The sequence below is a fragment of the Sander vitreus genome, chromosome 17 (genome assembly GCF_031162955.1).
Source record: "Sander vitreus isolate 19-12246 chromosome 17, sanVit1, whole genome shotgun sequence".
Lineage (NCBI taxonomy): Eukaryota > Metazoa > Chordata > Actinopteri > Perciformes > Percidae > Sander > Sander vitreus.
Window position 1 is genome coordinate 21,670,372 of NC_135871.1, and position 27,500 is coordinate 21,697,871.

Here is a 27,500-nt window from a genome sequence, read left to right on the forward strand (position 1 = left end):
CATTAGACATACTATATGGGGGGAGTGGTAGCCTAGAGGTTTAAGAAGCCGGTTCAATCCCCAAACCGACAGGATAAAATCTGGGTGGGGAAAGTGAAAGAGCAGCGCTTGTCCCTCCCTCATTACCACCACTGAGGTGCCCTTGAGCAAAGCCCTTAACCCCAGCCGCTCCAGTGGAGCTGCTCATTGGCCAGTAGATCAGACTGTGGTTGTACCGGGCAGCTTCCAGGTATGAATGTGTAACTGTGTGAATGTGACAGGTCATCGTTGCAAATGAGAAATTGTTCTCAATCGACTTACCTGGATAAATAAAGGTTAATATATTTTAAGCATAGGCTACTACTTCAATATAATCCCTCTCTGTAGTCTCAATAAAATATAATAAAGCATATCTTATAGAATCAATAGAAAAACAATTCTATACAGCCAAATTTGATCGTTGTGCTTACTGGACTGAATGTTCAAACACCTGCAGCATGCTGGAAACAGAAAGCATATAGATCACAAACACTGGCACTGGTCTAGGGCACAGATGGTGTCAAATAAATGAATAGTGTGTTATAAACAGCTCAGGTCTGCAGGACAAAGTGGTCCCAACTGTGTCAACACTGAAATGACCATTACTCAGCCTAGAAAGACATCTCTTTCAAAGCATGAAAGTCCTTAAAGAGATGCAATATGGGGTCAGCTCTGTGGAAATGGCTTGTCTCAGTTCAGAGAAAGGGGCATACTAATTTCTCATGGGAGGCATTTGAAATTCTTGAAAAAGAACTCCTACTACTGTATAGCCCTATATATTTTTAATCATATGATGGGGTCACATGATGTCAACGGTAAAGTGGCAAATCCATCAACATATTCCTATGAGTATGAAAAACACATAACATTTTCAGGCAGTGTTAAACATTTTTTGGCATCTGCATGTATTTGGGCTCATGGAGAGACTGTCACTCCACCTCAAGGCTCAGAGTTGGTGAGGTAATATGGCCATGCCCTGGGTGACTGATGGTTTTGAGCTCAGGTCTTGGCAGTTTGGCTGGAATTACGTGATCCAACAGGCACATTTTACAGCTAAATCCAGTGCTACATATACTGTAATCTCTCTGAAAGTGTTGCAGTCTCGGAATAAATGAGTCAGGAATCGGTGCCATTGCCAAGTGAAATTAAAAACATAGAACTTCAATTTTGTGTGTAACATCTGCCTGGAATATTTGCAACATAGGCGGATGGGTTAAATTAAGAAACACTGCAACACTGACACAGAACCATGAGATGGCAGCAACACTCGCTGTCACGCTTCTGTCTTTTTTTTGCCTGTTTGTTTTTCAAAAATGCACCTTTGGCCTTTGACCAGGAATGTACATCTATCAATTGGGTGCTCAGTATGTGATCAAGTAAAAATATTTTTGAATTACCAGTTTATCCTGAAAATATTGTGTAGTTATGATGCATTCCTGTGGGCTGCTTAACGTCATGGGAAGGCATCTGTAACATAGCTTCCATGTGGTGTATGGGAATGGAAAATGGGGTGTGAAGCATAAACATCTACTGGTTATTAGAGGCATGGTCTGAAATGCATATGTAAAAACTGGGTAGCTGCACTGCTGAATCACAAAATATGTCCCTCTGTCTTGTAAAGCTGTTGAAGTTCTATTTAATATAGTTGTAGACAGTGCAGCATAGCAGATGTTTCATTTGCGTTTCGGTCAGTTACAATAAAGAAAAAGAAAAAAATTGGTAACACTTTATAATAACCATCATTAATAGATGGTAAATTGATAGTTAATTAATCTTTAGTTAATTGTCATTTAACTGTTAGCAAACAGTCATTTTACTGTTAACAAACAATTAAATTATAATTAATAATGTTTACTAATTATTAGTAGTGCTGTAAATTAACAGTTTATTGTTACACACATTATATCCCTTATATACTATATTAGGTATCGGGTAATGATTAAAAAATGTTTGTAAACCTTTAAGAAAACATTTTTAAAACATCTATAAACATTACATCGATAGATGGACCAGATATTCCTAACACTTTGTTGAGGGTTACTAGTTGTTTTGTAAACCGTCTATAAACAGTGTCTGGATGGTTATTATAAAGTTGCAACATATAAAATAATTATATATATATAAACTTAGCACAAAAGTAAGGACATTTGTGTTTGGTAGATTATTTGAACAATGCTTTTTGGCAATAAATCTTATACCGTTGGAAAGCCTGTTTAGTTTCTTACAAATGGTGCCCCATTTGTAAGGAACATGCGTTTGTGGGTTGTGCCCATGAAAAATTTGCCAAATCGTCTCTGTCAATGCCAAACAGCTTTTCTTTGCTGTTGCTATTGACTCTTGTTCTGAGCTTCTGGTACCCACAGGTGCTGACAATCAGGTGCCTGATTCTGCAACCAGTGGCAATCCCATATCTCCACAGTCTGGGACCGAACTCTAGCCCACAGGGCGGGGTTTATCAGAGACTACCTCCAGAATGTGGGCGTGGAGAGGATGGAATGGCCTGCCAGCAGTCCTGATCTCAACCCCATTCAACACTTGTGGGATCAGCTTGGGTGTGCTGTTCGTGCCAGAGTGACCAACACAACCACATTGGCTGACTTGTGACAAATGCTGGTTGAAGAATGGGATGCCATCAGCAGTGTGTGACCAGGCTGGTGACCAGCATGAGGAGGAGGTGCCAGGCTGTTGTGGCTGTGTATGGTTCTTCCACACGCTACTGAGGCTCCTGTTTGTGAAATGAATCAATTGCCAATATGTTTCTTCTCAAACTATTAAAAAACAATTAAATTATAATATATACATATATATATATATATATATATATATATATATATATATATATTATAATTTAATTGTTTGTTAACAGTAAAATGACAATTAACTAAAGATTAATTAACTGTCAATTTACCATCTAGTAATGATGGTTATTATAAAGTGTTACCAAAAAATTTCCACTGCAGATTTCACATTTAGTGAAAGTTTTCGGGCGGAGACCTTGTGAATCTTGAAGCTGTTTGTAGTGTGTGTTGGTTTCTGTAGTTCTCATGAGGTCTACTTAATCATCTTCATCCAAAATGTATGTGGTAAACAAAAATCTCTAAAACATTAAATGTATTCATGCGAGTGCCACACATCTGTGGCCACTGCATCGTGGGTCGGATCTCTGTTTGGCTCGCACTCCTGTCTCTGAGGTTAGCCAGCAGACCTCTGGCCCAAAAATCACACTACGCTGCTATCAAGCCCATATGAAGGCAATAAAATCACATTTAAACCAGATCCCAATTGGTTTTATGTCCCCGTTGAGCAAACTCTGCACACACACAAAGAAAATATTGTAATGTCAGCCTGGGTGCAGTCCATCTCAAAATGTTAGTGTATTTAAACGTGTATGAAATTGACTGAAAGAGAGATGGAAAGAAAATGAGAAAGCCAGCACGGTGAGTGTCAAAACAAAAGAAGGTAAACCCTTTATTTTCTTCTCAGTACACATCACATAATCAACAAAAACATTCTACAGTACTTTGAAAAAGAAGTTAGAAAACAACAATTATATAAATCAGATTTGCCCAGTGAGTCTCTAAATTGCTTAAAATTGCAGTGGAAGACCTGACTGAGCAGAAGTCCATATTAAAAAAGACACAAAACAAGAGAAAGCAGATAAAAACAATATGCCAATAACCAACTACTTATGTTTGTGACCAAACAGTAATAGCGTTGCTCAAAGCATTGAAGACTAAAAGTGAAAACACACATCGAGAACAAAGTGCTAATTTTAGAGCATCTGTAAAGCCAATCCTTTCAAGGCAAAGCCAGAATTTTCCTGGATGTGTGGTGCCACTGGCCTTCGGCCACAGAGAGAGGGTGTGTCAGAAGAAGCCCCTCTTAAATATAAGGTCCACTGGTGATAAGTAAAACCTAGCTCCAGCTCCGGTGGTGTGATTTGTGGAGGGTCAAGGGTCAATCTCCATGGGAACAACTGTGAGTATAGCGTCTTCATTTCCACGGCGCACAACTACTTTCAAAGTGCCCTCCCGCTTGATGGCAGCACTGACATCATTCGCTGATAAGATCCTCTGGCCGTTGATCGAGATGATGACGTCGTGCTCTTTGAGTCCAGCACTGTGGGAGAGAAGAATAACAAGGGTTGACTGATTGATGGCCTCATAAATGGCAAGTACATGTTGTGCAACAAATAACAGCTTTTTTGTTTTCTGATTTTTTTAGTAAAGCGATGTGATATTCTGGCACAGTTTTAGCCATTAAGGAGGTGTATGGGACTGGAAGGCCAGTGATGAGGGCATCCTGCTGGTTTAAGATGTTGACCAACTGATCTTGACGTCACCAGTTTAAGTCCATCTGTTGTATGTCATCACCCATCACTCATCTACCCTCATTTCCTGTCAGCTCTACCCTATGTTCTAATAAATGCAAAGATGCCACAAAAACAACAACAAAAGGTTAATGCTGTTCTGCATGTGGCCTTAGTATACGAAGAGTATTACGAAGAAAGTAAAGTTTAAGTTTGGTGCTATGTTATATTTTCCTATTGTCAACAAATTCCATGAAAAGACCAAAACCATCTATGAACTGGTCCTAAAACTATAACTATAAAGTGTTATTTGTGTGTGTGTAAAGCCTGACATATGGCATTTCTCTGTTCTTATTATTCCATTGTTGTCAAAAATTTATTAAAAACACATCAATGAGCCTAACTGTTCCACTTGGTGACATGGGCACTGTGGTTTATTTTGAGACAATACCACATACTCTGTCCTGGTGCTGGAAATACTCACTAGAACCCCAAACATGTATTTTTCTACCGCTAGAAATAGTCCCCAACAAATGCACTATTTACTTCTGTTTAAGTAATGTTTGGTAAAAAAAACACAGAGCCCAGCTGTTTTAAATTATTCATGAACCATTTTAAAGATTTACATCTTCAGTGGGAATCAATGGGCTTGCAGCTGAGCGTATTGAGAGACGACTAACACATTATTGGTTTTGGTCTTTTCATTTGTTGACAATAATAAAAAAAATACATAACAACCTTATCCTTTAACAATATATTCTGTTGGTTTTATGATTATTTTTCCCTCTCTTTGCATAACATGCAACTATAATTTCCTCTTAAGATTTTAGTAGAAACAATTAAAACAGCAGATTAATGTAATGGCCTACAGATGTAAAATATCACAAACTACACATCAATCACACAAGTTCAACTCAAGTTATCCTAATGTGTCTCTAGTGTTTTATACAAACATATCGAACTTGTAGTTTGGCCAAGCTCCGTGAGCACAATCAACATAACATCTGTTGTAAGAATTTTAACGATGGAATATTCATGATGATAGATAGCACAGTGAGGTTAGAGCGCTAAGCAAAACATGTTGGCCAAACATACAGCCATAGTGAAAAAAACAACTAGTAAACCTGAAATCACACGCAGACCAAGACAGTACCCAGCAGTGATATCAAAAGCGTACTCTCAACACAGCTGCTTAATCACAGCCACATGTAAACACAGACCACCACACCTTCACTTGCAACAGCATCCATAAAAACTACTGCAGCTCAGTATTCCCCTCATTATGCTCAGCTTGCTTTTACACCTCCAACAGAGAAAATGGATGGTTCTCTACAGTAGGGTCAAGATTTCCAAAGGCCATAAAGCAACACTTGAAAGTGCAGGCTAGAATATGACACAGGAACCACATAAATGTTCTTATGCAAAAAGCAGGGTGATTCAAGCAATGAGTAAACTCTGACGAGGCCCTGTAGGGGACACCACTCTGGAGGGGGCTGGGTGAGCAGGCGCAGGAAAACCACAGTGCAGCTAGTAACCTCCCTGCATGAGGTTTGAAGGAAATGGCTGACCTCAGCGTCTCCCGAGCCCCACTCTACTCAAGTTGTGGAGGTGGCTGATTGGAGTGGGCTGTGATTGTGGGAGGAGGGGGATATTTTTTAGAGGGCCAAGCACTCCAGGCATGCCAGAGTGAGCTATGAATTTAAGTTCTACTAAGACAGTTGTGTAGTGTGTGTGTGTGTGTGTGTGTGTGTGTGTGTGTGTGTGTGTGTGTGTGTGTGTGTGTGTGTGTGTGTGTGTGTGTGTGTGTGTGTGTGTGTTTGAGTGTGTGTCTACATGCACACAGTTTGAGGAGAGAAATAAAATATACTGTCTATTTGCATTGCCAGAGGGGAGCAGGAGCTGCATGGAGAGTGATGAGAGTGAAGTGCACGTGGGTAGAATAAAGTGCCAAAGACAACATCCCATAACTAAGAAATTTGTTATTTGTATATATGTTATTTATTTTATTTTAAACAGGGACAATGCACAAATTAACATTAACCTTGTATAAGAACAAGGAGAGATGCATTGTACCAGGTTGTAGCACAAGTGCTATTTTCTGCCCGCAGTCCCTTGGCAGGTCAATAAAACAATAAATATTCAACGTAAGTGAAATACAAAAAAAAGAGTCAGAGACAACTTGCATTTGCACTTATGAAAACCATGACGTTATAAGTAAGTTAGTTTGAATTGAGCCCACTCTTATGGAGCCATATATGGAGCCATATAGGTTAAATATCTGCCTTACGTTGCAGCTGGCGTCTTTGCAATGACCTCCATAACATAAGCTCCAGAGGTGATGTCAGGGAAGTCACGGAGTCGAGTCTTCAGCTCTTTGGCAAGCCTAGAGGTAGAAAAGGGGACAGAGAGTTTAGCTATCAACGGCCATTTTTATCTAGCAGAAAAAAAGAAATATAAATGTTGCATTTCCCATTGTGATGGTTGTACTGGTGCTATTTCACTGGCAACTTACGCTGGAGTGAGAGTCATCATCCTCACACCAATATATTTCTTCTTAGCAGCTGCTCTCCCTAGCGATAGACAACAACACAATACAGATACAATCATTCATCCTCTCACCTGCAATAGTCTAGGTTCTTAGTTTTTATTGGGGTGTTTGTTTTGAACTCCAAAAAATAAAAATCCTCCAGGGTATTTTCTTCTGTATGTGAGCTAAGAAATATTACTCTAAAACAGACAGTGGATCACAGATCGTCTGACTTATCTTGCAGGACAGTGTGCACATCTACATACCCCATCTTCCATGTGTTTTAGCATCTTGGTTATTTCATCATATAGACAAATCAAATCAAGAAACCCATGTTGGCAGTCACATATAAAATACACGTGTGTGCTGGGGAGTTTATTCCCCGGAGCCCTTATGTTTTCTCGCCCCGCAGTTTTCCCTGGATTAGGGTGGCACCTAATTGCACAAACCTTGCAGCTGTTGCCGTGGTCCTGCTAGGCGCCCTGCTATGCCCTGCTACACCCTGCTATGCCTTGCAGTGCCCTGCCATGTCCTTCTACACCCTGCAGTGCCCTGCTATGCCATGCAGTGCCCCACTACACCATCAAATACTACTAAACTACTATTTCTAGTCATAGTTCCATTATCTTTAATATGACAATAATTGCACCAAAAGTCATAAAAGGGAGTTTTTCTTCACCACTGTCGCACTAAATGCTTGCTCTTGGGGGAATTACTGGAACTGTTGTTGTCTTTGTAAATTATAGTGTGGTCTAGACCTACTCTATCTGTAAAGTGTCTTGAGATAACTCTTGTTATGATTTAATACTATAAATAAAATTTAATTTAATTTAATTGAATTAAACTGAATTGAATTGCTCAAAAACACTATGTAAGGTAAAGGGTGAAAAGCAATAACATATAATTACAACCTGACATATACTGGCATTTTCTTCTTAGTGGTTTATTTGAAATGTCATAATCCTGTTAGGTAATGCTGGGCACGGATTCATAAAGCTAGAAATGTAATCAATATATCTCAAGAGAGCACACAGAGATGAAAAATAACAACCAAATGACATGCTGAATTATATGCTACTTTACTGTATGTACATATTGGATCTTGGTCCAACTCTTGCAGCCAATTTCAAAATGTGCCTCTTACAGTTTGTCTTGGTGATTGAATAGAAGGAATAAAATGAAAACATAATAAGTTGTGTCAGTGAGAGCTCATACCTCTGGACTGCCTGTCGTAGGACTCTGCCAGGAACTCTCGAATTTTGTCTGAGGGTATGGCAAAGGAGATGCCAGCTGTCACTTTCAACGTGTTGATCCCAATCACCTCGCCATCCTAAAACAGCAGACCTCAACTTATTGTCTGGTAACAAACAACTGCAAAGTATTTTATGGTTTTTAATATGTCATGGTAATGTAAAAATGGATCTGCCACAGAAATATAAAATGGCTTACCAGATTTAATAGAGGTCCTCCGGAGTTGCCGTACTGTGAACCAAAAAGATACATCACTTATTATTTGTGTTTGTAAGAAAAAGAAAGTGTATGCATGCATATTTATTCACATACATTTATGATGGCATCAGTCTGTATGTACTCCATGTCGGAGTTGCGAAGGCCCAGCTCTCTGCCCCCTCGCTGAGTGGTGCTGACGATTCCTGTAGTAACTGTGTTCTGGAGGGAAAACGGGCTGCCAATAGCAACCACAAACTCCCCTGGTCTCAGGTCTGATGAACGGCCCAGCAACAATACAGGAAGCTTGGTCTGCAAATGAGAAACACAGAGGGTTTACATTACTGGAAAAGTAACTGAGAATAAAGAACAATTCATGAGGCTTTGCAGGATAGAACTAACGGTCATGTTGACCAGTAGTCATAAAGTGAACAATTTTTAAATTAAAAGGACATGAATGCATGCAAACTGCATAGGCATATTTACAGAACATGTGTCATTATTGCATGACCAAGGTGGCCCTCAGCTGCTTCTTAAGCCTTTACTGCACATTTTATGACAACTATTATAATGTGTTGTACAACGGGCAGTGTGCAATTTTGTTGGCTAGTGGCAGTCTCTGCATGCAACATGAGCATGTCCATGCAGAGTGATAACGGTCTGTGTCTGTGTACTGTATGTAACTATGTATGTATGTATATATGCACTATGTTGTGTTTAATTCTCTAAACAGCAGATACTCTTTGCTTGTCCAAGACAAATTTCCCTCAGGAAAATAAAAATCTATCTTATCTTATCTATCTTATCTATGTACAGCTCTAACTTGGCCTGTTAGTTGAAGGATTGAGAACAATAAGATCAGATGTGGAACAACGAATGGGCTTCATTTGGCTACATTCTGAATGTGAAAAAAGTATGTTTTGTGAGATTGTTAACCTGTTTAATAGGAAATTCATATACTATTAATACGTTTTGGTGACTGATACTGGCATCACAAAAGGCATTTTCAAAGGTATTTTCAACTTTCTTTTTGAGTACAGCTCTAAAAGAAAATCACAAACTCAGCATTGCTTTAACTGCAATTACTCTACTGGGCTTTTAGGACTTCTCATGATCATGCGTTTTATGAGTGGACAGCAGGAAAATAATAACAGCAAAACCACTAAACACAACCCACTCAATGCTGCATGGCAACGCTCCCACACAAAAACAATTATTCCTTTTCCACCGCAGTAAGAAGTTACATTTACGCCAAACAACTCAACCCAGAATGGTAATAATCAAAATCAAAAGCATCTTTGTATAACTGAAAGTGTAACTCAGCCGGGGCGCCCTGGTAGCTCACCTGGTTAGGAATGCGCCCCATATACTGAAGCTCAGTCCTTATCACAGTGGCCTGGTTTTGAATCCGACCCGTGGCCCTTTGCTGCATGTCATCCCCCCCATCTCTCCCCCCTTTCCTGTCCTCAGCTGTCCTATCTAATAAAGGCCAAAAAGCCCAATAAATGATCTTTAAAAAAAAAATAAAGTGTAGCTTAGCTGAAATGTAATTTCTAATAGTGAGTGTGTGCCAACAGGCCACAGATGCTGGAAAATGTACTGATATACGGTAAATAATGAGTAATTTAAGCTCTGGTTAGCATTGTTACACTGGGCACTGGAAACCAGGCTACTGAGAGCTGGCCTCTACAGAATGACAGGATATATTTATCTAACGTAGTGAAATCATCTCTTTTTTCTGGGAAGTCCGCAGTCAAAACCCACGCGCCATCACATCACGTTGAGTCTGTGCGCCCTGACGGCAGGCGAGCACTATCTTAGACTAAAGGACCTGTCCTGAGTGCTCCTCCTATGTATCTGTTTTGTTTACTCAGGGTTATAAATAGGAGCCACAGGAGGCTGCAAGGTAACAGACAGCAACACAAGTTGGCACACACAGACAAAAGGATCTATGAGAATTATGCACACCCAGTCAAACACTCAGACATAGCAGGCAAATCACAAATCATATTATCATCAGTCATAAAACATGACACCTCGCTGCCAACGCATGCATGCATTTGCTCTGTGTTTATAGAAGTCTGCGGATGAAAAAGAAATAAACTGACAGCAGACACCTGATTCATAAACTAGTGTAAATTAAATTAGAAACTTGGATTGTAGAAAAACATTTAACACTTTTGATTCAGTCACCAGCGTATTATAAGCTACTTTGCTGTAAACTATCCCGACCCTTATGGTGAAGTTATTAATAGAAGATGACAAAGATATTGATAGCCAGTAACTGAGGAAGAGAACCTTTCAACCCTACTTTCCACCTTACCTAACACACACACACACAGATATAAAACACACAAAGGTTTGAAGCCGTGTTCCTGATTCTTGTGTGGCTTGTTTGAACATTGTGGGGATGTTAAAGGTAAACATGGCACACACACACACAGGCAAGTGTGTACGTAATCCAGAAAACGTGCACACACACACACACACACACACACACACACACACACACACACACACACACACACACACACCTGACACAGGAGTAGCAGTCTGTATAATCACCCCCCCGCTGCGTCTCTCCCTTCACACTCCATGTGAAATAAGAATATAACCAGATGGAGAGAGGAAGCAAGAGAAACATACACAGCTGAGAGAGGGACGTCAGGTGGATGTGAGTCACTGCCAAGACATTCAGGAGTCGGACCCAGCCGGCCACCATGATTATGATAACAGTTAGTGATACTGGTGGTGCCATAGCGACTGTTGCTATCAGGTGAAAACCTAATCTCCAAAATGTCAACTTTGAGGAGAAGCTTTGTTTTAAGCTTGACTGCAGTCATTCCTAAGGTGTTCTGAAAGAGTTTACAGTACTAACCGCAGAGTTCTCACAAACCCACACAAAATCTCAATGCATTCAGAAAAACCATGTACAAAGAGTGCAAAATACATCGGTGCGCTGACAGCCAAACAGCGCGTAGGTGAGAAGGGAGAACAAACACTCAACACGCAGACTGACAAACTTTTTGAAAGACCCCTAGACTTACATATCACTTACTAATTGTGACTAGTCAGCAATCTGGAATGGGTTGTGGAAAATCATCTTGTCATGTGAGTCCGCCTCTCTTGACCACCCAAGTGACTCACTTTGCTATTTTCGGACGAAGGTTACGATTGCACTCGTACTTCACCCAAAGACGCTATAGCCACACTTAAAGGAAGGAGGCAAGGTGAAAGAGGGGAACAACAAACACCACAAACCACGAGAAGACAGTCTGAGAATGTGAGGCGAATGAGTCAAAAGCAGGTTTGTTTGATATTTTGTGATGCGTGTAGCGCGCATTGGCAGAAACCAGTTTATGACCAAATAAATATTTTGGTTTTGGACCCAGAAAAGCATCATCAGTTCAGGAATATCTCAGAAAAATAATAAACCAAACGTGCTGCCGAGTTTTTTGAAAAAGTCTACGAGGGATAGCATCTACTTTCTGAAAATGAAAGCTTTCATAAGGGAAACCATGTTTTCCAAGTTCTCGAGTTTTTAGATTAAAGAGAAGTGGGGCATCAGATTAAAAGGAGGGAGGACTAAACGGCTTTGACAGAGGAAATAGTTTTTTTTTTCTCCATCTTTTCTCGCTGAGCTGTTTTAATTCAGCACAGACAGGTTTTGTCACATTTAAGTTATTGGGGACACCATGGCGAAGGGACAGTGAGACAGATAAGCTGGCAGCCAAGCAAACAGATCGCTATGAAACTAGCAGCAGAGTTGCTATAGAGATGTGTCATTGTTTAATGTTACAGCCTTGGTCGTTTGGAGGCTCATTTAGAAGCCATTACACTACTGTTTTATGACTCGAGGACCAGGTGCAAACTTTAACTCCAGTCAAGATTGGATGGACTGCTGCTTAACAGTTTCTGAGGCACATGTGTACGTATATACGCACACAGACACACACACACACGGACACACAGAGAGAGGAAGGAGGTTGCCAGGGCATGAACCCTCACAAACTCAAGTCTGTAAATTAAAACCCACACACCTGGCAATGCTTAGATATACAGCCAGACCACTTAAAAATACACACATTTAGACTAGGAAGCTGCTTCGGTTGGGTCTGTGCGTGACCCGTTCACACTTTCCTGTTCATTTCATACAGGTGACTTCAAAGCAAAGAGCATACTTTTATAAGCTCCACCCCGCAACATAAGTACACTAAGGTATAGGGTTTTACTGCTGATGTCTGAACGTGTGCCCTCAGGGTTGTGCTGATTCAGATCAAAATGGGGCAGGATTAAGCACGCTCATACGTAACATCAAGTCAGAGGATCAGAAGATCAGTCTGATTTGAGAGAGGGGACACCAAGTGTGTGTGTGTGTGTGTGTGTGTGTGTGTGTGTGTGTGTGTGTGTGTGTGTGTGTGTGTGGGTGTGGGTGTGTGTGTGTTTGTATGGTATGTACGTGACTCATTTATGTGTGCATGAACGCATGTTTGTGCATGTTTGCTAGACTGAAGAAAGATATGTACTAGGTGAATGTTGTGACCAGGATTGTTACACACAAAGCCATAGTCAACACACAATAAACTCTTTGCTCCACTGGGCAATTCCTTGCACTGTAGGTAACATCAACATGTTCAAATCACACTGGCTAAACCACGTCCTTGCTGACACCAGTATGGAAACCACTATGGTTTCCATATGTTGTTGGGAAGGGTTTTAGTCTGAGTAAGAGCAAACATATGTCTGTGAGTTCTGTGTGTATGTTCCACTCTGTGTAGTTTTGCATGAGAGCTCAGAGGACTTGAGACTCTGGCTAGACACCACAAAAACTTTGAACTGCACAAATCACAGTGATGGGAGGAGATGAGGACTTCATTTGCTCCAGAAAGACTGCCTAAAGTATATGACCTACAACTCTCTTTTACCTAAAGTATTAGGTCATACTTGTATTTTCATTTATATCGGGATACGTTCCTGCCGTGACCTTGAACGGGAGAAGAGATTTAGATAATAGATGGACGTTTCACTACAGACACTGCATGCAGAGACAATAGTGGCAAGAGAAAGAAAACTATGCCGGTAATTGTAATTCCTGTAGGTTTTATATGTCTAGGGCAGTTATATTGTAGTCTAGTCTATTCTGTTTATGGCTGGGGGAGCACACTGGAATCTGCTTAAGCTACTCAGAGGGACCCTGGATCCCAGTTTAAAAACCAGAGGGTTATAGCCCTGCCTGTATGTGATGCACTAAGCCTAGACCCAAATTGTGGAGTATGACACCTGTAATAAATGAGCTACTAGATAATAAAAGGCACAACTTTTATTCTTTACAAGAAATTACAAGAAAACATATTTTCTAGTGATACAGTCAGGTCCATAAATATTGGGACATCGACACAATTCTAATCTTTTTGGCTCTATACACCACCACAATGGAGTTGAAATGAAACGAACAAGATGTGCTTTAACTGCAGACTTTCAGCTTTAATTTGAGGGTATTTACATCTAAATCAGGTGAACGGTGTAGGAATTACACATAACCGTTTGTATATGTGCCTCCCACTTTTTAAGGGACCAAAAGTAATGGGACAGATTAACAATCATAAATCAAACTTTCACTTTTTAATACTTGGTTGCAAATCCTTTGCAATCAATTACAGCCTGAAGTCTGGAACGCATAGACATCACCAGATGCTGGGTTTCATCCCTGGTGATGCTCTGCCAGGCCTCTACTGCAACTGTCTTCAGTTCCTGCTTGTTCTTGGGGCATTTTCCCTTCAGTTTTGTCTTCAGCAAGTGAAATGCATGCTCAATCGGATTCAGGTCAGGTGATTGACTTGGCCATTGCATAACATTCCACTTCTTTTCCTTAAAAGACTCTTTGGTTGCTTTCGCAGTATGCTTCGGGTCATTGTCCATCTGCACTGTGAAGCGCCGTCCAATGAGTTCTGAAGCATTTGGCTGAATATGAGCAGATAATATTGCCCGAAACACTTCAGAATTCATCCTGCTGCTTTTGTCAGCAGTCACATCATCAATAAATACAAGAGAACCAGTTCCATTGGCAGCCATACATGCCCACGCCATGACACTACCACCACCATACTTCACTGATGAGGTGGTATGCTTTGGATCATGAGCAGTTCCTTTCCTTCTCCATACTCTTCTCTTCCCATCACTCTGGTACAAGTTGATCTTTGTCTCATCTGTCCATAGGATGTTGTTCCAGAAATGTGAAGGCTTTTTTAGATGTTTGGCAAACTCTAATCTGGCCTTCCTGTTTTTGAGGCTCACCAATGGTTTACATCTTGTAGTGAACCCTCAGTATTCACTCTGGTGAAGTCTTGTCTTGATTGTTGACTTTGACACACATACACCTACCTCCTGGAGAGTGTTCTTGATCTGGCCAACTGTTGTGAAGGGTGTTTTCTTCACCAGGTAAAGTATTCTTCGGTCATCCACCACAGTTGTTTTCCGTGGTCTTCCGGGTCTTTTGGTGTTGCTGAGCTCACCGGTGCGTTCTTTCTTTTTAAGAATGTTCCAAACAGTTGATTTGGCCACACCTAATGTTTTTGCTATCTCTCTGATGGGTTTGTTTAGATTTTTCAGCCTAATGATGGCTTGCTTCACTGATAGTGACAGCTCTTTGGATCTCATATTGAGAGTTGACAGCAACAGATTCCAAATGCAAATAGCACACTTGAAATGAACTCTGGACCTTTTATCTGCTCCTTGTAAATGGGATAATGAGGGAATAACACACACCTGGCCATGGAACAGCTGAGCAGCCAATTGTCCCATTACTTTTGGTCCCTTAAAAAGTGGGAGGCACATATACAAACTGTTGTAATTCCTACACCGTTCACCTGATTTGGATGTAAATACCCTCAAATTAAAGCTGAAAGTCTGCAGTTAAAGCACATCTTGTTCGTTTCATTTCAACTCCATTGTGGTGGTGTATAGAGCCAAAAAGATTAGAATTGTGTCGATGTCCCAATATTTATGGACCTGAGTGTATCTATCTATGCAGACAGTTTAAATGTGTCCAGGTTTAGAGATATCTGCCTTTCATAGTATAGTGGAGGTTAATGGAATTTTGTCCATGGTGCCCACAGTATTAAAAATGTTTTAAAAATTCAAAAGCCAAAAAAATCACTTTTTAGTCTGGATAATGAGGAGAATACACTGACACGAGTTTACATAGGGACAATTTCTACAGTAGAAAGTAATACATTGAAAACAAAGTCAGATCTGGGAATTATGCAGAGTAAACTTATTTCTGGAAAGACATCTTTTTTTTTTTCTAAATGTTTTCTAAACTCCATTCACCTCAAGTGCATTGGATTTTAGAGGAGGATTACAAAACCTGGCCAAATAAAAGAAATATAATCTGCTTGGCTATGTGCCAACAGGAGCAAGTTTGAAAATGTGTTTTTTTTTTTTTTATATAATTTTGTGTAAACTAACCCTTAACGGCAGGGTCCGATTATGTAATCTTTGCCCATAATCGCTTTTAAGAGGTTTTGTGCCCGCATCATAGCCTTGTCTCTAATAACATTCATTGATAGTCAGTGAATGTCTCAAATACACTGTGGGTTATCAACCATCTGACTAGCCGTATTTCCTTTGAAACTCCTCTATCACGCCTCATACACATCTAAAGTGACGGCATTGACTGGTAACCCCAAACTGTTTTGGGCAAGGCTGCAGATTTGGAAAACCATCCATGTGCACACACAAACACACATACATTTGAATAATTGATTGCACGCTTGTGTTTGTCTCTCAGTATTGTTCATCTAGGGAAATGTAGACATATCTTACTTCCTGGGGAAACATTTACCCAATGTTGCTGATAAACAGATAAATGCAGGAACACATGGCTACACAAAGGCACATTCCTTCTCTTTCCTCTCTGCTCATAAACACACACACACACACACACACACACACACACACACACACACACACACACACACACACACACACATTCCAATAATAGCAAGGTCCAAACTAGCAGGCAAATTCCCAGAGAGAATGGTTTGAGACTCTTACTGTAATAGTAGGTGATGGGTAATACAGAGGCAGACCATGCCATTGTTTCAGAGGACCATATGGGAAACATGAGACCAGTTTTCCCTGCTGCACTGCAACATTTTGTAAAGCTGATTTTAGCATAAGGGTTGAATTAATGGGTAATTTATTTATAGCTAGGTTCATCCAACAGTCTCAGTCAGTGGGATGTAATTCTTTTTGAGGAAACACTTTGTCATTACTCTGCCTCTGGTGTTGAAAATAGGAATAGGAAGCTCTTCATTCTAGCATGGCATTTATTCAGTTCACAATTATCAAAAAATCCAAAGCTTGACAGGCCTGGCCATGTCTATATGTAAAACAACTTTTGAGCTGCAGTGTGAACAAAGCCACAGATCAATGCGTGCACTGCATTCAGCTGCATTTGCAGTCCAAAGCACTCAAACCCCAAGGTTAATGAAATTTCCTTCCAAGTCAGCAAGCTTTCAAGTCAGAGTGAAAGCAGGTAAATCTGAACGCGGCCAAATCATTGCAAGCACTTCCAAGTGAATGGGACCATGTCCAAGTTTTGAGTAAGAGAATGAGGTTAATGAGAGGCCTTTAAAAAGCTGAAGCCCAATGAGTTATATCAATATTGTGCTGTTGCCACATCACACAATGCACAGTTTAGCCTATTAGCTCACATTGTCCTCCAGACATATGGATCCATTTTCCAGGCCTTGACCACATCGCTCCCTCTTTCTTTCTCTTTCCCCCCACACTCTCTACACAGGAACAAGTGAGTACAGCACTTTTCCCCCTTCCCTTCCCCTCTGAAGTTCCAGCTGCCATAGACGGACTAATGTATTCCCCAGAGCTGAGGGGTGGACCACAGCCCCAGTACAGCCTGGATCTTGCTACCAATAAACTCTCATTTCACATAGAAAGGGAAGAGAAAGAACAGTCTTTCCACTCAGGGAAAACCTAACTTGAAACGTTCTCACTTGTAAACTGGTACAATTGTTTATTGATTATTTGTGGCTGCTTCTGGATTGCTGATGTCGACATTTAGCTTTAATTGAACAAAGCGAACACTAAGATGAAAGGAGTAAGGAGCAGAGAGTGAATGCAGGCGGGAATGAGGGAGAGGATGATGGAAGATTAAAGAGCTATATTCTGCAGTCAGGATATGAATTTATAAACTGACACAAAACTGCTACAAAACAGCCCAATTCATGCTTGAGGCTCAAAAAACTAAAAACTAAACTAAAGACGGAAAAAAAAATTGTAGGCTGACTTAATTTTAAATCCTGATGAGTGTCATATTGTTACAGTGCTATCAACTCTACAGCTTCCATTCGTCTTTCATTCTCCAGTGTGCAGTGTTGCATCTGCTGTTACTTCAGGTTTAGTAGCAAAAACCAATGACTCTTCAAGGTCCACTTACTCGCTTATTTTTGGAGCTTTTGACCATATCACACAGCCTTCACCTGTAGATGAGGGTTTGCTTAGTTGTCATTAAGTGTAGATGTTCAAATTCTTTATTAGTCTGAGCACTTGTAGGACTTCATCTTCCCTCAAGAAGACTGCGTGATACAGTCGAAAGCACTGAAACAAGTAAGTATGTGGACCTTGAGTGAAGATTGCTCAAGACTGATCAACTGTCATTTTAAGTTAACTTGACTTGGACTTGCCCTCAATTACTCCAGATTGTATTTGAGACTTGCTTTGACAGCACTCCATTATCTATACCTTCAGTGAACTGTCCTTGAAGAAAGGAAGAATATATTTTAAAGCTGGAATTTACAGTTATTACTAAGGTACTGAAATGAAACACACAGTAGCTATAGGTTTGGATGACTATACTTACCATTTTAAATGTAATCCAAAATAACAAGTTTGGTTGCCCTCCGACTCTCTCATTATAACTCACTCATCCTCTAATTTCTCCTTGTATCAACTTTCACTAGTCCCACACGCACGCACGCACGCACACGTGCACACACACACACACACACACACACACACACACACACAACACATCCTATGATGTTTTTGTTCATCATAGGATGAACAAAAACAAAGCATCTGTCACTGCTCTTTTCCGCACTCTTCACTCACGTTGTCGGCCGAACAAAAACCTGAATGTTTCAATCTCTTTTCAAAATTGGAGGTCTTTGTAATACACCTTGTGTTGCTGTCATGGACATCTATTCAGCTGCGTCACCCAGCCATGAGAGTGAGCTCCATAATGCACCCTGCTCTGTTATGACTCCCAGTCAATAGGCCCGGGATCTCTGACACGCATTCCTTCACATGACTGTTGACGGTGATTAACAGTTAACGTGGAAAACCTCTAGTCCAGTAGACATTATATAATACAGACGTACGTCCTGTGCAGAAAAGTGTAGAAAGATATTTAACTCTTTTTTCTTTAAATATCAACATGGGCTTTAAACTGGCCACGGGTTTGTGATTATCTCTGCAAGTTGCTCATGAGAAGAGTTTTATCTGAACACCAACAGGATCTGGACCGACTGCCAGCCAGCTATCTTTTAAAGACCTATTTGGCTGTACCTGTATTCTGACTTTACTTCACTTGCACTCTGAATAATCTCCTAGATTTAGAACACTTTCATGCTAGTCTTCAATCCCCCAGACTTTTCCCAAAAGTTTAATTACAAAATAGTTGGTAAAAAGCATGGTTTTGTATTGACGTGCTGTGGTGGTGGTGACTAGACATGAGTACATGTCATTCTTTAGGTCAAGAGCCAAAAAAGAAACAGAGGGAGAAATGAAAGAAGAGAACAGACACACCCGAGTATTTCATTTCTCGGCAATAAAGTGAATAAGCATATTTCCCAAAATGTCAAACTTTTCCTTTAAAGTTGGCAATAAAAGCGAGCAGAAAACGTATTCAAGCACTTAGTTTTATCAACATTTCAACTTTCTAGATGTCTCTAACAACCACTGTACTATATATATTTTTTACTTTGCTGGCCTCCTGACTGTCTGGCACTTTAACTGACCGGTGCATCGATCTTGATGAGGGCGATGTCCGATTTCTCATCCACGTCCTTGATTTTGGCATCATAGAAGCCGCCGCTCTTCAGCTCCACTTTCACCCGGTGCTTATTGGCTACAACGTGAGCATTGGTCACAATCTGGCCATCTTCTGCTACAACAAAGCCAGAGCCACTGGCCACTGCCACTTCCCGCTTGGAATAGGTCATCCTATGGGGGAGAGGAGAGGGTGGTGGGAGGGAGGAGGAGGAGGGGGGGGGGGGGAATTAGAGTATTTTTTATTCACTTCACTCTTTCAACCGGTATCTTATTCTAGAAAAACAAAACTGAGGAGAAAGCAAAACCAGGCATGATGTGACAGCAGTGTAAGACTTATAAGTTGAAAGCAAACCAAGATCAAAGTATTTGAGTGTCTGCACACTTGAAAACAATATATTAACAGTAGGCAGGAAGGTATCGATAAGCTGGCAATATTAGGTATACCTAAAAACAGAGTAGTAATCAAACACACAGCTGCATCAATATACAGCACATCCTTAATGAAAAACTGCTTTCAAGTCAAACTGAGGCAGCAACAGCAGAGGAGGTAAGAAAGACAAGAGACAGATCTGAGTGAGGGAAAGATGGAGATGTGGAAATCAAAGAGCAGACGTTCAAAGAACCACTTTACAAGCCACAGTGACAGACGCGATGGAGGCAACACAGACAGAAGAATCAAGCTGTCAAAGAAGAATAAGAAGCAGAGATAAAAGAGCATTGAAAGCTGGTGAGACGAAAAGAAAATATGTTGAAAGACGTGTGAAGAAAGAAGTGGAGGGTAAGGTGCACTACCAACTGGTGTGGTCTAGTACACAGGTGGGTTGTAAATTCTAGTGTGCTTCAGTCTGTCCCACACACACACACACACACACACAGACACACACAGGTGCACGGCTCTTACTTGCGGTAAAGTTCAATGTGAACCACAGACGGAGCAATTCTCTCCACCACGTCGGCGATGAAGTTGTATTTGTGTCTTGGGCTGTCTGGGTTGTCCTGAGCTGGAAATACAGTGCACACACACACACACACACACACACACACACACACACACACACACACACACACGTCAGGATGTCAGATGAGTAAAAGCAAACAAAAGATGCACTGAAATAATGAATGATGTAAGAGCTGTGTGAGAATAGAAAACCAACAAATGTAAAACTGCCCTTTATCATAACACAGAGGGGAAAAGAAAAGATGACAGTTCATCTGTGGTTGAGTCTGTCTAGGCAGGTCTGACACACACTGATTTACAAACCCGTAACCCTGGCTATAAACCTCACAAATAAATACTTTATAAATTATTTACCTTGACCTTTAGCTTTATCTTCCCATGATTGATTGTATACACAGACTTTAAGTCTTAAACCATCAACAGAGCCTTTGTCAAGACTAAACTGGTCTTCACAAGTATAATACTACTCTCACACACACACACACTGTCTGGCACTTTATGTATGAAGACTGCCAAATTCACTGACTCACCCATCCCACCATCTATACAGTGTTGGGCAAGTCAGGAAATGTTGACTGATTTACCTGGTAATTAAGGTCTACCCAGAAGACAGTTTAACCAAAGCTATGAATCAAGACTCCCTAGACCTTTCTCTGTGCGCTTTACATCCTTTAATGCTTAAACCCTTATTTTGCCACGTACCTCAAACCATCACAAGGACAATTTTCAGTCATTACATTCTCCTAGAGAATCACTCCTAGCGGAATTTGTAAAATTCAAAGGCACCCATAAGCCCTGTGATAACATTGATTGCAGCGAAGGGTTAAGAAACGAGAATGAGACTTTCCACTTGAGGGGCATTTAAGCTAACACAAGCATGGAATGAGCACCGTCTCGCCGTACTGAATGCAACTAAATTATACAGTATGAAAACATTTGTCAACCCGCAGGGGGGAAATTCTGCTGTTATTTGGTTTTGGTTCATTCGTTTCATCCTCTGGATATCTGTACCAAAATTCAGCTAATAGTTGTCAAGACATTTCACTAAAAGCCAAAAAATGTCATGGTTAACCTCATGGTGGCACTAGATAAAAAGTTAGGGGATTACCAAAGTCAGTAGGTTTCATCATCTGGGGAACATGAATATCTGTACAAAAATTCATTACAATCCATCTAATAGTTAGGCAGAAGGGGTGGACTGATTTCCCTAGAGCCATGCCGCTAGCAACAAGAAGAGAGGTTCTCCAGACCTCCACATATATTTTCCCTGTTGAATTTAAAGCATTACATCTGATAAATGTCACATACGTTTCTCACCACAGTCAGAACGAGAAGCAATTGAAAGATTGAAGTCATTTTTCCCGTGCTAGCTTCACACCTAGGGGAGGTTGGTGGTCAGCTCTGATAGGATTATAGTTAGCGATAGCAGGCCCAGTGTCTAGAACCTGTGTTGTTTCTGGAGCTTCCATACAGGCTCTCAGTCTTTTCCACTTCACCATGTTACAATGAGTGCTGCCTCTTCACACACACATGGGAAAATGTACTTCCAGAGACACACTGCTATAACTGCAACGCCATTTGATGATAGAATCAAAGGCCCAAGGGTGGCGAGTTGTGTAGATTTGGGAAATCATGAATCAGATATTGTGCACAGTTCAGTTGCATTACAGTAAAGAGTCTGGCCAAGCCATTGTTGCCTGATTTATACACTGTGGGAGATTATTTTACTGCTGAACTGAACATAGAAAGCTTTACTGTTGTAGAATTAAATTGACTTAAGAGCAGCTGTCACCTTATATGCCAAAAAAACTGCTAATTGATCCTTATCTATGAAGTCCTGAATGCTGGTGACGTGTGGAGAGAAAGTCGCCATGTAGGGCTTTTTGATTAGTGTCTGATCCACATGTTGCTTTTGTAACATTTCTCAATACTAAATTGTTGCCAGAAGCAGACTCTAGAAGGTCTGTAGTTGCAGGCACCATCAATTAATAAACAGATAATTGGCTTTTCCACTGTATGCAAAAATTATATATTTAAAGTAGTTTAGAGTGGTATTTCTACTTTTACTTAAGAAAAGAATCTGAGTACTTCTTCCACTACTGCCACTCAGTCAGTTAAACAGTTAGTCTACTTGTTTCAGACTAAAGGATAATTGCATTATCGTACATAACAATGGTGGAAAATTAGGGCTGTTAAACGATTTCATTTTCGTAATCGCAATTAATCGTTGAATTTCTATAGTTAATCGCTATTAAAATAGTAGCCTGTTAGGCACGACGCAAAGCCGAGTGAAGTGAAAATAAATTAATAAATGGCGGCATGCGATTGATACGATTAAAAAAAATTAACGCATTATGCTCGGCCCTTAATCGCATCGCGATTAACGCGTTAATGCTGACAGCCCTATGGAAAATGCAACCAAGATTCCTGGTGATTCAGTCCAAGTCAGAGTACAATACTGGGCCAAGAATTGAGCCCTGAGGGAGGCCACAAGAAAGACCTGCAAAAGGAAAACAGATCAATCCCGGGGGCTAAAAACAAATCCCTGTGATGTCATCACCCACTCTATTAGGAGGCAGAGCAGTAGATATTGACTGATGATGTGTGATGGTGAGTAAGTGTTTATGGACACTATACCATGGCACAGAGGTGATGAAGGGGAAAGATGAAAACATATTCAAGACTTGTATGGGAGATAATTAAATTCCTACTCTGCAGTAATTTAAGTCAGTTTTAGTCAAATAAAGGGAAAATCCAACCGTATGGAAGACATATTAAGGTTAGATCCTAACTTTATTAGAATATTTTATTAGCATCAGTTAAAAACAATCTGATGTATAAAGGATTATTTCTAGAGTCAAATCAAGCATTCAATGATGGGGAACCATTCAAACACAACATTAAAAAAAAGAAAGCAGATATATAAAGGCGTTCTTCTTTTCTCGCCATCTCTCTCACTCTTTCTCACGCACGCACAAGCACACGCGCACAGACACACACAAACACACACACACACACATCACCCCATGTACCCCTTTCTACACATTGACTTTCACCACACGGTTCCCTGCTTAAGATCTCAGCTTCTTTTCTTTTTCAATTTTTCCCATACATAATACCCACTGTTTTATTCGCGCATGCAGGCGGAAGCAGTTTTTTCTGATCCACTAGACTAGACAAAAACTAGATGTGAATACAATAAGATCAGCTCCTTTCATGCACTGACACTCTCACCACACACACACACTGGTTCTCTACTGTTGGGCAAACTGAGGCCCAAAAGAACTAGCCATATGCTAAATGTGTGAAAAGGAAGCAAATCTTTCTTTTGGTAAAAAATGTAAAGCTTTGAACATCATGGCAACCACAGTCACTTAGTTATAATGTGTATACTACTATATCAAATCATTTCCAGTAAGTCATTGACTCGTTGGCTCAATACACATCTTTACGACTCAACAGATGTGGATGTTAGGGCACTAAAGTGTAACATTTTGAGTAATTTAGTTTTGATCAGCCTCTGCTTTTCTGCAGTTAAGAAATATACAGTTGAACTTTGCTGTTATTATTACAATGACAATGACGCATTGGCAACATTTTGAGGTGACCCACTGTGAAACTGTGTGAGTAACTCCAACTAACCTCATTTTTCCATTTCTAAGTTTCAATTTGTCCCATTTGTATTCAATGTAACTCAAATAACTTTATTAGGGAAACAGGGGACCCAGTTCACCCAAGGTTGTCAGCACACAATAGCCTACAACCAAAAAAACACACATATCTGAGTAAGTCGGGACAGTTTTAGCAGCATAGTAACAGTAAGGTTAGAACCCAATCCAAACTATTTCACATTTTGTTGTTAGAAAATTATGCATGAGGATCAAAGAGATACATAGACGTACTGTCAAACTATAAATGCACAGACTACACAAAACCCTGGGGTTTAAAATATATTAATTTAATAACTTCAAACTTTATATATCGATATAAAGATTCAAAAGCTCAGGGATTATAGCGCCAATGCAACACTCAATGCAACATTTAGTCAGATTTATCACAGTCCAACAGTGACAATACTGGCAGACAGAGCAGATGGTATGGTGGGTTTCAGAAGTCACATCAGGGAACATACATACATGTGGTCAGAATTAGATGAGATACACAAGAGCATAAGAGTGAATGATTCCTAATAAAGTGGCTGTAGCGAAGATGGTCGAGTGGAAAGAGAAATAAAGAAATAATGAGTAATAGAATTACAGGCATCGTGAACAGGAAGAGATAGATGAGGAAAACAGACTGACTGATATGCAGAAACAGCAGCAGAGATAGAACAATATAAAAAAAGGACACATGAACAAATATTGTCTTTTAATATTATGAGTGGCTGAGACAAGCTGAGGAAGAATGTGCATATTCAGCACATGTCGCTAGCCGGAGTCATAGAGTGCATTCTGCAACATCAGCTGCAGCAGTAACACTCAGCAGCTACACATTGCATTGGGTTTACAGTTGGATTAGAATCTGAAGACATTATTAAGAAAGTTCTGCAGGCATTATCTGCATGCTCACACCTTTATTCATCTAGATCCACCTTGTAACATACTTTTAGATTGTTTCAGTGGCCCCTGTATGCAGTTCTGTGTCAAATGGGTCACTTGGGGCATCCTGGTAGTCTAGTAGATGCACACCATGTAAGTTGCAAATCATCCCTTTGTATCCCTCAACTTTTTTCCTGTCAGTCTCTCCATTATCACTATCAATAAAGGCTTAAAAATGCCATAAAAACAGAAGAAAATTGAGAAATCTTAAACAAATATGACCCGGAGGTCACCGAAATATTTGACCTAATTTTCTATGCCAAAGTGAACAACTTGCATAATCATCGACTTTACAGTCCAGACACAAAATGACATCATGCAAATTGTCCTTGCATATGTTTTTTTAACATGGGGCCAAGTTGCAGGCGCTCAGAGGGGGTGGATTCTCTTTTTGTCCTGCAATACTATAATTCTACAGCCTTGATCACATCCATTAAAGTTCATTTAAAACAGGAGCGATGCTATGCAGACAGCAATATTCACTAACAGCTTGGATGTGACTCGTTTTATTGCAGCTATGGAAATTTTCACTGGGTGCCTTGGAAAATCAATGGAACTCACCACAGTCTTGCTCTGTTTCAGACATGGTTAAGTTCCTGGACATGATTTAACTATTTAAGTTGATTACACGACTGACAAACAAATGTTGGCTAAACAGTCTGCCCTACCACCGTGCCCACACACTTTTTGATGTACATGTGAACCTTTCCCAAAAATATGGGTTGCTAATTTTGTTTTCCTCGTGTCTCCTGCCTGTTTTAAACTGTCTTCAACGGAGGAAGAATTATGGCTTTGAATCAGCGCCAGGCATTCCTTCATGTGACTGTTATTGTGTGATTTATGAGTGACAACAGAAAGAGAGAGGGAAAGAGACACCGAGAGAGAAAAAGAAGAGAGTGGAAGGAGATGGGGGGGGGGGGGGTGTGGAGAGGTTCCAAGCTTTGAGGTAAGTTTTAGGTCTTTGAGGCAACAGGTGTTGAAACACTTCATTCAGAAGTTTTCAAATGCAGATGTGGTGCACACTTCGGATGGACATATATAACACACACACGCACACACACCAAAAACTGATACAATGTCTTTACCACCTGTAACCTCACATGAGTGCAAGTGTTTTATTCATTCCTGAATATTTCATGTGATGTTTTATGATATATCACACACATGTAGCATTAATGATGATGAATGACTCACTGCTTAAATTGTTCAGAATGTACATTCTCAGTTGAGCTGTTTCATAGAGCAGCAAACGTGAAGAAAGATGTCTGTTTATTATCGGGCTCCACTGATTAGGGTGAAATACTTTTCACATGACACTGATAAAGTTCAGGTCCATACTAAAACATTCACTTATACCAGTTATTACAAATGTATAACTTCAGTACTGTTTAATAACTGCCTACCTATCCTTATCAGGCTTTGGAAATTAATTTCTGGTCAGCTAATGCAGACTGCAGTGGCATGAACTGTATGGTATAACAATCAAACGGATTATAGTCGTGTGACTCCTCACACCAAGCTTTATATCAGGAGAAAGCTCATGACTTCATTCTTACGGGTAAAAGTAATCGAGTCTAATTGTAATGCAGGAACAAGAGAGAAACATAGCTGAATGGTGGCTCTTGTTATCCTAGACACATGGGGATTGTATGCCACGCTGAATGCAACTTTATGCTCTAACATCTGTGTGAAGTTCAAACCACAGACATCCAGTAATTTGAGGGGTGATGTTGTGAAGAGTGAAGGTAAAATGACACACAATAAAGAAAATGTACAGATTTACTTTAGCCAATCTGGACATGCTGTGACTGGCATCTTAAAGTAAGGTGTTTGTTTCACAATAGTTTAATTCAGCAGATCATACTCCAAATACAGAGTAATTAGTATTAACCCCGTGGCAATTTTAACCATCCTACTTTCTACCAAATCCTATGAAAATCTCAGTTTGTATAAAAAAAAAATCTGAGTGTTACCTTTCCCGCAGGCTCCCCGCTGAATGAAAAGAACAGGTGGCTGCTGCAGCTTCTGCGCACGGCGGCTGACCCTCTTCAGCTCGCAGATATTCCGGTAGGACACCCCATCGCTTCCACAAACCGGGTCGGTGGCTTTGCACACGCAAGTCCCACTCTTGCTTCTCCTCCTCACCGTGATAGTGTATGCCACGCCGCCAGGAACCGAGCACTCCAGCCCCTCTCCGCACACCGGGTCCCCTAGCTTCCCCATGCCGCCGCAAGCTTCGCCCTCGCTGGACGCGCACACCGGGCAGCAGTGGCAGGCGTCGAGGCTTTGTCCCGCCTGGCAGTCCGCTGGTAGCCGAGGACACATCGACTTGTCACACCGAGCAGGACATCCGATAACATACCGGCTGGAAATTTGCGCATCTGCAGACGCAAATGCTACGATTACGCACAACAGTGACCAAAACATGATTCTCAAACTAAACTAAAATAAGTTTTAAAAGTTAAACAGAAAGTTTAAAAGAGTTCCAAATGCTCGCTCTCTGCTTGCAGTGTAATGGGATGAGAGAGCTCAGTAGTAATGAGGGGGGAGTCACTTCAGCTGGAGAGG

The 27,500-nt window shown here is 40.6% G+C and overlaps 1 protein-coding gene across 1 annotated transcript; it reads right to left on the reverse strand.

Moving 5' to 3' along the window:
* Nucleotides 1-3,455: 3,455 nt before the first annotated feature.
* LOC144532727 (serine protease HTRA1A-like) lies at nucleotides 3,456-27,481 on the reverse strand. The gene is made up of 9 exons (XM_078273653.1): nucleotides 26,906-27,481; nucleotides 20,278-20,377; nucleotides 19,343-19,547; nucleotides 8,418-8,612; nucleotides 8,304-8,336; nucleotides 8,070-8,184; nucleotides 6,840-6,897; nucleotides 6,615-6,710; nucleotides 3,456-4,137 (listed from the first exon to the last, which is right to left on the reverse strand). The coding sequence occupies exons 1-9, from the start codon at nucleotides 27,357-27,359 to the stop codon at nucleotides 3,969-3,971; spliced, it is 1,425 nt and encodes a 474-aa protein (XP_078129779.1). The 5' UTR covers nucleotides 27,360-27,481; the 3' UTR covers nucleotides 3,456-3,968.
* Nucleotides 27,482-27,500: the final 19 nt, after the last annotated feature.

Bases quoted from the DNA above. Each gene is read 5' to 3' on its own strand.
- LOC144532727 (XM_078273653.1), bottom strand. From the start codon at position 27,359: ATGTTTTGGTCACTGTTGTGCGTAATCGTAGCATTTGCGTCTGCAGAT. The intron at 8,613-19,342 runs GTCAGTTAAAGT...TCTCATTTGCAG, and splicing joins TCATCAAGATCGATGCACCG to ACCAAGCTTCCTGTATTGTT. The intron at 6,898-8,069 runs GTATGAGCTCTC...GTCTATCGCTAG, and splicing joins CTACGACAGGCAGTCCAGAG to GGAGAGCAGCTGCTAAGAAG.